General features: G+C 44.8%; 1 protein-coding gene across 1 annotated transcript in view; it reads right to left on the bottom strand.

The window, feature by feature from the left end:
- Positions 1–1,391: 1,391 nt before the first annotated feature.
- Positions 1,392–14,421, bottom strand: part of LOC149444249 (uncharacterized) — a 33,687-nt gene continuing 20,657 nt past the window's right edge. The window contains exons 4-6 of the mRNA XM_089654749.1: positions 12,528–12,651; positions 4,348–4,427; positions 1,392–1,510 (exon numbers count right to left, since the gene is read on the bottom strand). Coding sequence (XP_089510875.1) covers positions 1,407–1,510; positions 4,348–4,427; positions 12,528–12,651 — 308 coding nt within the window. The 3' untranslated portion in view covers positions 1,392–1,406. The remainder of the gene's footprint in view (positions 1,511–4,347; positions 4,428–12,527; positions 12,652–14,421) is intronic.

Here is a 14,421-nt window from a genome sequence, read left to right as displayed (position 1 = left end):
TATCCGGAACACAGAAATTGTGGTGTGAACCGGCCTCTAGACATTGTTTTTTACATGGCAGTTTCTTATTCATATTTTTGGGTGTCAGATGAGTCCCTACTGAAATCATTGGGGTTCAGACCTAATGCTGACAAACAGAAGCTACATGAACAGTGGGGGGCGAGGTTCACTGGAGGTAATTCATCTGTTCAGGATCTATTACTTGTCACCCAGATTGTATGGCACTGTTGGGGGCTTTTCTTCAACCAGGCATGTTTAAAGCGGTTGTAAACCCTTCCATACACCCCGTGAAGTGACTGGTAATACACAGAGATGAAACAAACCCTCCTACAGAAGTTGTACCTGTTTATCTTCAGTCTTCTCTACATCTGTTCAAAGTGCTGAATTTTAAAGCTTGTCTTAGAGTTCAGAAAAAAGGGGGCGGAGAGCTGAAATCACACTCTGCAGAGATCAATGAGAAGAGCTCTGAGAGCTGCTTGGAGGGAAGAGACGCCCCCCTTTCACACAGCACACAGGAACAGAGATGAGGCTGTCAGTCGCAGGCTGTGTTCTGGGGATCCATCCCCTGTCACCTTCTTTCGCTCGGTGTCAGGAAAATTTGTCTGAAGTGATTCATACTAATAGCTGAGTAAGGAGGTAGCAGACAGAAATGACACATAGGGGTTGATTTACTAAAGGCAAATAGACTGTGCACTTGGCAAGTGCAGTTGCTCCAGAGCTTAGTAAATGAGGTAAAGCTACACTTTTCAAAGAACATCAAATCACATGCAAGGAAAATAAAAAAGAAAACAGCATTTTTGCTTGAATGTGATTGGATGACAAAAGTCAGCAGAGCTTCTGCTCATTTACTAAGCTCTGGAGCAACTGCACTTTGCAAAAGTACACAGTCTAATTGCCTTTAGTAAATCGACCCTATAGTGCTCCGGACTGAGACAAGTACACACTATAGGGGGATATGCTTTGTTCATATTTCATGTCTGAGGTTTAGAACCACTTTAAAGAACAGCTTCAAGCACTTCCGCCTGGCAGTACTAGGGTCGTTGGTTTGAATCCCAACCATGGCACCACCTGCCTGGAGTTTGCATGTTCTCCCGGTGCCTGTGTGGGTATCCTCTGGGTACTCCAGTTTCCTCCCACAGTTCAAAGACATGCTGGTAGGTGAATTGGATCCTGTCTAAATTGTCCCTAATATGTGTATGTATGAATGTGAGTTAGGGACCTTAGATTGTACGCCCCTTGAGGGTTAGGGACTGATGTGAATGTACAATATATATGTAAAGCACTGCGTAAATTGATGGCGCTATATAAATACTTTAAATAAATAAATAAATAAACAATGTCCCAACACTGGCCTACATTTGAAATAGGATGGAGGGTAAAAGTTCCTGTCTTGGTGGAGCTCTTCTTTAATTATCGGCACATATTATAAATAAAGGCAGTGTAATAGAAATAAGAGCGGTATTATTTCTGCATCCGTTAGTCATACCTGTTTGTTGCCAGTTCTGGATGGCTAGATTTAGAAAATAAAAAAAAAAATTTTTTTTATAAAATCAGCATTACAGGAAACATAAAATTCCAATAAACACAAGAAGAGAATTAAATTATTGTGTCTTCAGACCTGGAGAAGATTCATATGTACAGCTTGGAGATGATGGGACAGCTTGGCCTGTAGGACAACCTCATTTATTTCTAAGGACACCCTTATTATTATTATTATACAGTATTTATAAAGCGCCAATGGTTCGCTCAGCGCTGTACATTACAAAGGGGGACAGAACATGTGACAGAACAATACCAATACAATGCAAAACATGAGGGGATTGAGGGCCCTGCTATTTCAAGCTTACAATCTAGGAGGGAGGGGATGGTGGCACAGGAGGAGATAGCTGTGGGGGATGGAGTGGTAGGAAGAGTGGAGGAGGTCGGCAAGTTAGCAGGGGGTGGGGTAGGCTTCCCTGAAGAGATGGGTTTTCAGGGTGCGCCTAAAGGAGAGGAGAGTAGGTGATAATCTGATGGGTTGGGGCAGGGAGTTCCAGAGGATGGGTGACACCCTGGAGAAGTCCTGGAGGCGGGCATGGGAGATGGAGACCAGGGAACTAGAGAGAAGGAGGTCTTGTGAGGAGCGGAGTGTGCGTGTTGGGCGGTACTTGGATATTAGGTCAGTGATGTAGTTCGGGGCAGTATGGTGGACAGCTTTGTACGTCAGCGTTAGGATTTTGAATTTGATCCGTTGCGCAATCGGAAGCCAGTGGAGGGATTGGCAGAGGGGGGTGGCGGAGACAGAGCGGTTGGAAAGGTGAATGAGTCTGGCAGCCGTATTCAGGATCGACTGAAGCGGGGATAGCCAGCGGCGAGGCAGGCCAGTGAGGAGGGAGTTGCAGTAGTCGAGTCGTGATATGATGAGGGAGTGGATGAGCTGTTTAGTGGTTTCTGGGGTTAGGAACGTGCGGATTTTGGCGATGTTGCGGAGGTGGAGTCTGCATGAGTTTGTTAAAGATTGGACTTGGGGCTGGAAGGATAGGTTGGAGTCCAGAATGACACCAAGTACTCTGGCCTGCAGGGCGGGTTTGATGGTAGCGTTGTTGGATGTGACAAAGAAATCAATGGGGGGTGGTGTCTGGGCTGGGGGGAAGACAAGAAACTCGGTTTTGGAGAGGTTCAATTTAAGGAAGTGGAGCGACATCCAGTCTGATATGTCGCTCAGTAGGTGTGTGATTCGGGCTGAGACCAAGGGGGTGAGGTGGGGGGTTGAGAGATAGATTTGTGTGTCGTCGGCATAGAGGTGGTAGTTGAAGCCGTGAGAGTGTATGAGTTGGCCAAGGGAGGAGGTATAGATGGAGAAGAGAAGGGGCCCGAGGACAGAGCCTTGAGGGACCCCAACAGAGAGGGGGAGTGAGGGGGAGGTGGTAGCATTATAGGTAACGCTGAAGGAGCGTTGTGACAGGTAGGATGAGAGCCAGGAGAGAGCAGAATCTCTGAGGCTGAGGGAGTGTAGTATTTTGAGGAGGAGGGGGTGGTCGACTGTGTCGAAGGCCGCAGAGAGGTCAAGGAGTAGGAGCACTGAATAGTGGCCATTAGCTTTGGCGGTTAGCAGGTCGTTGGAGAGTTTGAGTAAGGCAGTTTCGGTGGAGTGTAGGGGACGGAAGCTGGGCTGTAGGGGATCGAGGAGGTTGTTGTCGTTGAGGTGAGAGCATAGGCGGGTGTAGACTAGGCGCTCGAGGAGTTTAGATGTAAATGGGAGCAGGGAGATGGGTCTGAGGTTGTTCGGGTCATTGGGGTCCAGGGAGGGCTTTTTAAGTATGGGGGTGATGTGTGCATGTTTCAGAGGGGAGGGGAAAGTGCCTGAGGAGAGGGAGAGATTGAAGATGTGGGTGAGGGAGCGTAGGATGGAGGAGGAGGAAGGTCATAGGAGTTGTGAGGGGACAGGGTCGAGGGGGCAGGTGGTGAGGCGGGCATCAGAGAGGATCTTGGAGACTTCCTCGATGGTAGTAAGGTCAAAGGTGCGGAGTGTGGGGGGAGCTTCAGTATGAGGAATGTAGGGTGGGGTGGAAGAGGAGGTCAGAGCAGTGGTGGGGCCGCGGGAGAGGGGTGATGAGGGGGTAGCTGAGTGAGGGTGAAGGGTGAAACTACCATTCAAGAACTATTAAGACTCCGTTCACATATATGCATTTTGCGTTTGATGCTTTCTCCAGTGCTTTTCGCAGTTTGGTTTGCGTTTTTCTACATGCGTTTTTTACACGTTTTAACCGTTTTGTTCATCTCTTTTTTTTGTTAAAGTGGAATTGTTTGTGTTGCTGGGCAGAATAAAAATGCAGAACGCAGCAAAAACGCGCTACCATGCATTTCAGCAGCTTCTTCATTGAACTTCATTGTAGCAAAAACTCTGCTATTTGCTTTTAAAAAAAGTCCCCGTCCCTTTCCAAAAACTCAGCAACTCAAAAAAGCATAAATGTTAACATGTCCCATCGGAAACCATGTTACATGGACAATAGTGCGTTTCTGCAAAAAGCACTACAAAAACACATTAGTGTTACCTAATCAGGGGCAGACTGACCATTTGGAAACTCGGGCACTGCCCGAGAGCCCGGGGTCAGTAGGGGGCCCCATGAGATGCCCCTGGTACCTTTTTCATAGGCTTTTTTGAGTTTGGGCAAGGACAGAGGGGCCCCATGATCCCCTATTGCCCGGGGGCCTCATGAGTTGTCAGTCCGCCCCTGATTGCAACCTTCCATGAGGGGTGTCCATAAATAATTCGAAAAAAAAAACACGCATGGTATCAATTATCAGCTGACTTATATAAACATGGCCCTTGGAAGAACTCATGAGGTTACAATGACTGCGACTTACATGAATGGAGCAAGGGAGCCTCACAAGCTGTATCGGCCGTGGCGTTACATTGATATTTGATTTCTTGTCCCTCCGGGCAACTACAATACAGAGGAAACCAAGGTTAGTGGGCCTGCAAGGCCGAACATTGCATCTGGTGGTAACTGCCTGGTCACATATAATAGGGTCTCCATACTATGGCCCTTTGCTTGCCTTTGTCAGGCCATTTGGGCGCTACTTCTCCTACTGACATCAAGAATTGGATAATCATTTCTGCACTGACCCCAACGATGGGGCGCTCTTCTTTCCAGTGACACCAACAATGGCACACAATTCCTCCTAATAATACCAACAATGGAGCACTATTCTTCCCACTCGCATCAAGGATGGGGCACTATTTCTCCCACTGACACCAATGATGGGGCACTATTCTTTCCACTGATATCAGTAATGGGGCACTATGCCTCCCACTGACACCAGTATTGGGGCACTATTCCTCCCACTGATACCAATGATGGGGCACTATTCTTCCTACTGACATCAGTAATGGGGAACTATTCCTCCCACTGACAAAAATTCTGGGACACTATTCCTCCCACTAACACCAATGATGGGGCACTATTCCTCCCACTGACACCAATGATGGGGCACTATTCCTCCCACTGACACCAATGATGGGACACTATTGCTCCCACTGACACCAATGATGGGACACTATTCCTCCCACTGACACCATTGATGGGACACTATTCCTCCCACTGACACCAATGATGGGACACTATTCCTCCCACTGACACCAATGATGGGACACTATTCCTCCCACTGACACCAATGATGGGGCACTATTCCTCCCACTAACACCAATGATGGGGCACTATTCATTCCACTGACACCAATGATGGAGCACTATTCCTCCCACTGATACCAATGATGGGGCACTATTCCTCCCAGTGACACCAATGATGGGGCACTATTCCTCCCACTGACACCAATGATGGGACACTATTCCTCCCACTCGCATCAAGGATGGGGTGCTATTCCTCCCACTGACACCAATGATGGGGCACTAATCCTCCTATTGACATCAACAACAGGGCACTAATCCTCCCACTGACACCAACGATGGGGCACTAATGATGGGGCACTATTCTTTTCTCTGACACCAACGATGGGGCACTATTTCTCCCACTGACACCAACGATGGAACACTATTCCTCCCACTGACACCAATGATAGGACACTATTCCTCCCACTGACCACCAATGTAATGAGCATTCATCCCACTGACACCAATGATAGGGCATTGTTTACTCCAACTGATGCCAGGAAATGTACTACTCCTACTGGCCACAATCCAGCCCCCCTAAAGTCTGCAGCATGCTAAACTGGCCCTTTGTTTGAAAAGTTAGGGGACCCCGCAATAGAGGATTAGGGGATTCATTTCTAAAAAAAGACACAGAAACATTTGTGCATGCTGAACAAAAAAATGTGCAGTCATTTTTTAAAGAGATTATTGCCTGTTTCTTCATCTTTAGTGGTCAAACTGTGATATTGTTTTCTCATTGAGGTGTTTCAAAATAAGATACCATATTTTGGCCACTAGATGGAGCTGACGACAAGGGCAATAATCTCTTGCAAAAATTATTGGACATTTCATTGAGCCTGCCCCAATGCTTCTGGCCTTTGTGCAATGGATGTTTTATAAATAGACACCTAGGTGTGTTGGTAAAGTGCTGGATCCAAAATATAAGGCTTTAAATCTAAATTTTAGAGGCAGCTGTCTATAAACCAGGGTGTCCCTGAGGGTCATTGGAGTCGACTAAAAACTGTGGAGAGAAAAAATAAAATAAAGACTTATTTAGGTATTTGGGGTTTTATATGAAGCTGGGTTCACACCTATGCAGGTTGCGTTTGAGCCGTTTCTGCATTGCGTTTTGAGTATTTGCACCTGCATTTTTTACGCATTTTTTATGCGTTTTGCTTTTCTTTTTTTTTAATTTTTCTTGTTGCTAGGCAGATTTAAAATGCAAACTGCATCAAACAGGCATCAAAACACTACATGCATACATGCATATACACAACATGCTTTTCTGATGCATTTCCATTGCCGTCGTCCGTGCCATCTAGCGGCCATAATGCATTTTTTTTTCTTGATTAAGGTATTTATGGAATACTTCATTGAGGATATAGAAACTACACATATCAAAGAAAGCAATTTTCATTCTAAATGGGCAGTTGTCTGCACATGTGCACAATAAACGTTTTATACATACACCCCTTAATCTAATAGACTATCTTACTGTCATGAAATGGTAAAAGTAATAACACACATATAATTATATAATTGTACAAGAAATAAAGTCAATAAAACACATACATAAATATAGATATATGTTACAAATAATAATCTATACAATGTTTAAATATAGCAATATTCTACAAACAATAGTCTATACAACATATAAAGCAGGGGCACCGAACTAGAATCCAACAAGGTCAGGTCAGTAAAATGTTCTTCCAGGTCTGAATCTCATGTTTGTGCTATGACTCAGATCCCAGTCTATATGTACTCATTGTATGTCAAAAAAGAAGGAATGTACAATTTGCATAGAATTTCAACAATATTTATATCAGGCCCCTCTATCAGAGTGCCCCACTTACATGGGGTGTCTTCATCACAGTGCCCCCCTTATATCAGGTGTCCCCATTAATGTGCCCTCTTACATCAGTTGTCCCTATCATAGTGCCCCCTTACATCAGTGTCCCCATCGGAGTGCCCTCTTACATCAGGTGTCCCCATCAGAGTGCACCCTTTAATCAGGTGTTCCCATCAGTGTTCCCCCTTACATCAGATGTCCCCATCAGAGTGCTTCCTTACATTAGGTGTCCCCATCAGGGTGCCCCCTTACATTAGGTGGCCCCATCAGAGTGCCCCCTTTAATCATGTATCCCCATCAGAGTGCCCCCTTACATCAGTGTCCCCATCAGAGTTGCTTCTTACATTAGGTGGCCCCATCAGAGTTGCACCCTTTAATCAGGTGTTCCCATCAGTGGTCCCCCTTAAATCAGGTGGCCCCATCAGAGTGCTCCCTTACATTAGGTGTCCCCATCAGAGTGCCCCCTTACATTAGGTGGCCCCATCAGAGTGCCCCGTTTAATCATGTGTCCCCATCAGGGTGTCCCCTTACATCAGGTGTCCCCATCAGGGCACCCCTTCATCAGATGTCCCCATTAGAGATGAGCGAAGAAATGAAAAATTCGATTCGGCTGATTCGGCGAATTCCAGTATGAAATTCGATTCGATGCGAATTTCTCCGCTACGAAGATGACTTATAAAAAGGGTTTCTAGGCTTCAGAGAGCCTTTAAATTAGTGCAGAACACTGTACCTTTAATTTAAATGCCCTTGGAGATGAGGAAGGAGAAGGAGAAGGATGAGAAGAAGGAGAAGGAGAAGGATGAGAAGGAGGAGAAGGATGAGAAGAAGGAGAAGGATGAGAAGAAGGAGAAGGAGAAGGATGAGAAGAAGGAGAAGGAGAAGGATGAGAAGAAGGAGAAGGATGAGAAGGAGAAGGAGAAGGATGAGAAGAAGGAGAAGGAGAAGGATGAGAAGAAGGAGAAGGATGAGAAGAAGGAGAAGGAGAAGGATGAGAAGAAGGAGAAGGAGAAGGATGAGAAGAAGGAGAAGGAGAAGGATGAGAAGAAGGAGAAGGATGAGAAGAAGGAGAAGGAGTAGGATGAGAAGAAGGAGAAGGAGAAGGATGAGAAGAAGGAGAAGGATGAGAAGAAGGAGAAGGAGAAGGATGAGAAGAAGAAGGATGAGAAGAAGGAGAAGGAGAAGGATGAGAAGAAGAAGGATGAGAAGAAGGAGAAGGAGAAGGATGAGAAGAAGGAGAAGGATGAGAAGAAGGAGAAGGATGAGAAGAAGGAGAAGGAGAAGGATGAGAAGAAGGATGAGAAGAAGGAGAAGGATGAGAAGAAGGAGAAGGAGAAGGATGAGGAGAAGGAGAAGGATGAGAAGAAGGAGAAGGATGAGAAGAAGGAGAAGGATGAGAAGAAGGAGAAGGATGAGGAGAAGGAGAAGGATGAGAAGAAGGAGAAGGATGAGAATAAGGAGAAGGAGAAGGATGAGAAGAAGGAGAAGGAGAAGGATGAGAAGAAGGAGAAGGATGAGAAGAAGGAGAAGGAGAAGGATGAGAAGAAGGAGAAGGAGAAGGATGAGAATAAGGAGAAGGAGAAGGATGAGAAGAAGGAGAAGGATGAGAAGAAGAAGGATGACAAGAAGGAGAAGGAGAAGGATGAGAAGAAGAAGGATGAGAAGAAGGAGAAGGATGAGAAGAAGGAGAAGGATGAGAAGAAGGAGAAGGATGAGAAGAAGGAGAAGGAGAAGGATGAGAAGAAGGATGAGAAGAAGGATGAGAAGAAGGAGAAGGATGAGGAGAAGGAGAAGGATGAGAAGAAGGAGAAGGATGAGAAGAAGGAGAAGGATGAGAAGAAGGAGAAGGATGAGAAGAAGGAGAAGGATGAGGAGAAGGAGAAGGATGAGAAGAAGGAGAAGGATGAGAATAAGGAGAAGGAGAAGGATGAGAAGAAGGAGAAGGAGAAGGATGAGAAGAAGGAGAAGGAGAAGGATGAGAAGAAGGAGAAGGATGAGAAGATGGAGAAGGAGAAGGATGAGAAGAAGGAGAAGGAGAAGGATGAGAAGAAGGAGAAGGATGAGAAGAAGGAGAAGGAGAAGGATGAGGAGAAGGAGAAGGATGAGAAGAAGGAGAAGGAAAAGGAGAAGGATGAGAAGAAGGAGAAGGATGAGAAGAAGGAGAAGGAGAAGGAGAAGGATGAGAAGAAGGAGAAGGAGAAGGATGAGAAGAAGGAGAAGGAGAAGGATGAGAAGAAGGAGAAGGATGAGAAGAAGGAGAAGGAGAAGGATGAGAAGAAGGAGAAGGATGAGAAGAAGGAGAAGGAGAAGGATGAGAAGAAGGAGAAGGATGAGAAGAAGGAGAAGAAGGAGAAGGATGAGAAGAAGGAGAAGGATGAGAAGAAGGATGAGAAGAAGGAGAAGGATGAGAAGAAGGAGAAGGATGAGAAAAAGGAGAAGGATGAGAAGAAGAATGAGAAGAAGGATGAGAAGAAGGAGAAGGATGAGAAGAAGGACAGTTCTGTGACAGTTTCTGTCTATTTCTGACAGTTCTGGGACATTCACTCCATACAGCGGTTTCAACCGCTGTATGGAGGGAATGTCATAGAACTGTCAGAAATAGACTATTTCTGACAGTTCTGGGACTGTCCTTCCATACAGCGGTTGAAACATTGTATGTATTTGTTTCCATAAATGGATCCATTTATGGAAACAAATACATACAATGTTTCAACCGCTGTATGGAAGGACAGTCCCAGAACTGTCATTAATAGTCTATTTCTGACAGTTCCATGACATTCCCTCCATACAGCGGTTGAAACAGCTGTATGGAGTGATTGTCCCAGAACTGTCATAAATAGTCTATTTCTGACAGATCTGGGACATTCACTCCATACAGCTGTTTCAACCGCTGTATGGAGGGAATGTCATAGAACTGTCAGAAATAGACTATTAATGACAGTTCTGGGACTGTCCTTCCATACAGCGGTTGAAACATTGTATGTATTTGTTTCCATAAATGGATCCATTTATGGAAACAAATACATACAATGTTTCAACCGCTGTATGGAAGGACAGTCCCAGAACTGTCAGAAATAGTCTATTTCTGACAGTTCCATGACATTCCCTCCATACAGCGGTTGAAACAGCTGTATGGAGTGAATGTCCCAGAACTGTCAGAAATAGACTATTTATGACAGTTCTGGGACATTCACTCCATACAGCGGTTGAAACATTGTATCTATTTTTTTCCATAAATGACATTCTGCAAATACACTTAGAGGAGCGCTGCAGATACACTTTTTGCCGGCTTGGAATTAATCTTATTTTCATCCTACTTCTTCTTCTTCATCCTCATCCTCATAAGAAGAAAAAGAAGAAGTAGGATGAAAATAAGAATAATTCCAAGCCGGCAAAAAGTGTATCTGCAGCGCTCCTCTAAGTGTATCTGCAGAATGTCATTTATGGAAAAAAATAGATACAATGTTTCAACCGCTGTATGGAGTGAATGTCCCAGAACTGTCATAAATAGTCTATTTCTGACAGTTCTGGGACATTCACTCCATACAGCTGTTTCAACCGCTGTATGGAGGGAATGTCATAGAACTGTCAGAAATAGACTATTAATGACAGTTCTGGGACTGTCCTTCCATACAGCGGTTGAAACATTGTATCTATTTGTTTCCATAAATGGATCCATTTATGGAAACAAATAGATACAATGTTTCAACCGCTGCATGGAAGGACAGTCCCAGAACTGTCATTAATAGTCTATTTCTGACAGTTCCATGACATTCCCTCCATACAGCGGTTGAAACAGCTGTATGGAGTGAATGTCCCAGAACTGTCATAAATAGTCTATTTCTGACAGTTCTGGGACATTCACTCCATACAGCTGTTTCAACCGCTGTATGGAGGGAATGTCATGGAACTGTCAGAAATAGACTGTCATTAATAGTCTATTTCTGACAGTTCCATGACATTCCCTCTATACAGCGGTTGAAACAGCTGTATGGAGTGAATGTCCCAGAACTGTCAGAAATAGTCTATTTATGACAGTTCTGGGACATTCCCTCCATACAGCGATTTCCGGCAAAAAGTGTATGTGCAGAGTTCCTCTATTCTGCAGATACACTTAGAGGAGCTCTGCAGATACACTTAGAGGAGCTCTGCACATACACTTTTTGCCGGCTTGGAATTATTCTTATTTTCATCCTACTTCTTCTTCTTCTTCTTCATCCTCATCCTCTTCTTCTTCTTCTGAGGATGAGGATGAAGAAGAAGAAGAAGAAGTAGGATGAAAATAAGATTAATTCCAAGCCGGCAAAAAGTGTATGTGCAGAGCTCCTCTAAGTGTATCTGCAGAGCTCCTCTAAGTGTATCTGCAGAATAGAGGAACTCTGCACATACACTTTTTGCCGGCTTGCAATTATTCTTATTTTCATCCTACTTCTTCTTCTTCTTCATCCTCTTCTTCTTCTTCTGAGGATGAGGATAAAGAAGAAGAAAAAGAAGAAGAAGTAGGATGAAAATAAGATTAATTCCAAACAGGCAAAAAGTGTATGTGCAGAGCTCCTCTAAGTGTATCTGCAGAGCTCCTCTAAGTGTATCTGCAGAATAGAGGAACTCTGCACATACACTTTTTGCCGGCTTGGAATTATTCTTCTTTTCATCCTACTTCTTCTACTTTCTTCATCCTCATCCTCAGAAGAAGAGGATGAGGATGAGGATGAAGAAGAAGAAGAAGAAGAAGAAGAAGTAGGATGAAAAGAAGAATAATTCCAAGCCGGCAAAAAGTGTATGTGCAGAGTTCCTCTATTTCTGACAGTTCTCTCACAGCTTCTTCACATGTACAGCGGTTGAAACATCTGTATCCTAAATGTAAACTAATAGATACAATGTTTCAACCGCTAAACATGTGTTCCTTCTGTCAGAGAACTGTCAGAAATAGCGGAGCTCACTGCAGGGACACTTTTGCCGGCTGATCGGGAAATGTTCGATTCGCGCACCCGAAGTAGGCAAAATTTCGGTTTCGACGCGAATCGAATATTTCCTGAAATTCGACTCGAATTCCGGTTCGCCTGGTTCGATTCGCTCATCTCTAGTCCCCATCAAAGTGTTCCCTTACATTAGGTGTCCCCAACAGAGTGCCCCCTTACATTAGGTGTCCATATCAGAGTGCCCCCTTTATCATGTGTCCCCATCAGGGTGCTCCCTTGCATTAGGTGTCCCCATCAGAGTGCCCCCTTACATTAGGTGGCCCCATCAGAGTGCCCCCTTTAATCAGGTGTCCCCATCAGGGCGCCCCTTCATCAGGTGTCCTCTTCACATAGTCATGTCTGCCCTCCGCTAATTTTTTATTTTTTTTTGCCACGGGCACCGCTTTACACGGGCAGCAAAGGGTTACATACAACTTCTTTTTTTGTGTCCAAATTTCTGTTTATTCACCTTTGACATGAATGGTAATAATACAGAAGCATTTGTTTTGTTTGGCTCTAGTCCAGGCAGAGAAGAAAAAAAGCTGTATTGTTTTTGTTCCTAAATGTTAAAAATGTTTTTTGATGTCACCTTGAACAGGTTGAGCAGGTTCCTGTCCTCGAGCAGTTCATGGTGGCCTGACACAGGTATGTCCCGCGTTTGCATTGACATAGGGTGTTCCTCATCAACGAACATTCCTCTACCAACACTTCACCTGTAACACAAGAGAGAATCAAAGCCTTGACCCCTCTCTGCCAATCCCTCCACTGGCCTCCATTCAGTGTCCTCGATCCCTCTCTGCCAATCCCTCCACTGGCTTCCACTCAGTGTCCTCCATCCCTCTCTGCCAATCCCTCCACTGACCTCCATTCAGTGTCCTCCATCCCTCTCTGCCAATCCCTCCACTCAGTGTCCTCCACTCCTCTCTGCCAATCCCTCCACTGGCCTCCACTCAGTGTCCTCCACCCCTCTCTGCCAATCCCTCCGCTGGCCTCCATTCAGTGTCCTCCATCCCTCTCTGCCAATCCCTCCACTGGCTTCCCATTGCCCAATGAATAAAATTCAAAACATTAACAACAACATATAAAGCCATTTATAACTCTGCCCCAAATTACATCACCAATCTTGTCTCCAAATATCACCCAAACCGTCCTCTCCGCTCCTCGCACAACCTCCTGCTCTCTAGCTTCCCTGTCTCCTCCTCCCATGCTTGTCTCCAGGACTTCTACAGAGCTTCCCCCATCCTCTGGAACTCTCTACCCCAATTTATCAGACTATCACCTACTCTGCTCACTTTTAGACGATCTCTGAAAACCTATTTTTTCAGGGAAGCCTATCCTGCCCTCAGGTAATAATGGAATCTTCTACTCAATCTACCAGTTCATCCCCCACAGTTACTACCTTTTGTACCACTAGCCCCTCCCTGTTAGATTGTAAGCTCCAAGGATCAGGGCCCTCCTAACCCTCTTGTATTGAACTGTATTGTTGCTGTATTGTCTCCCGTTATATTGTAAAGCGCTGAGCAAACTGTTGGCGTCATATAAATCCTGTATAATAAAAATAATAATCTGTATTATTACTGCTTAAACTATGAAATATTTCAAAGGGGTCAGCAGAGGTGCTTTTCCTACTGACCATTTCTTGACTTCCTGTCCCAGGGTGACAACGTTCCCTGAGTGGCTCGCTGAGCTGGAGCAGCGTTGTCCCCCCTGGATGTGCACTTCCTGTGGACTGTAAACTGATGCGCTGACTGATGGTACGTAATTGCATTCAGCTTAGAGTCCAAAGAAAGGAAAAGCTGGCCATACAATCTTACATTTTTTTCATTTAGGTTCCTCCATCCATGATATACAGTGCAGATGGACGAATCTCCAGTGCTGGCTGTCTGAAAAACCCTTGGATGTAGATCTGTCAATTTTCCAGATGTCCAATGGGAAGGTGGCGACAAGGTCACCTACGGAGTGAATTTTGGCCGGTTCATCAAAAACTGGCCTGAAATTCTCATAGTGCATGGCCAGCTTAGAGCTTCATAGGATGTTATGTCATCAGAGGGAGATACGGGACGGGTGCACAAAGCGTAAATGGCCGGGAGGAGAGTGCTGGATGGGCTCAGGGCTTTGATTTTTAAAGCCAGAAAAGTTTTTTACTTTTTGCTATAAAACATGTCCAGTAAAAAAATGTAAAAAATCAAATATTGTCATAACGTCTTTGCTAAAAAAAAACTCAATAAGTGTAAATTAATTGATTTACATGAAAGTTATAGCATTTACAAATGGCAGGATACATACTGGGATTTTTTTTTTAAATACTAGTAATGGCGCCGATAAGCGACTTATAGAGGAACTGCGGTGGGCTTTTTGACACTGGGGGGGGCTGACTAACTGCCACTGACTAACTGCCACTGACATCCCCAGTGACACTAATACAGTGATCAGTGCTAATAAAAAGCCCTGACACTGTACTAATGACACTGGGCAGGAAGGGG

This window comes from Staurois parvus, unplaced genomic scaffold, assembly GCF_062004578.1.
Source record: "Staurois parvus isolate SC_StPar_1 unplaced genomic scaffold, SC_StPar_1.0 ptg000796l, whole genome shotgun sequence".
NCBI lineage: Eukaryota > Metazoa > Chordata > Amphibia > Anura > Ranidae > Staurois > Staurois parvus.
The sequence above is the reverse complement of the archived record's forward strand: the minus strand, read 5'-3'. Positions and strand labels throughout refer to the sequence as shown.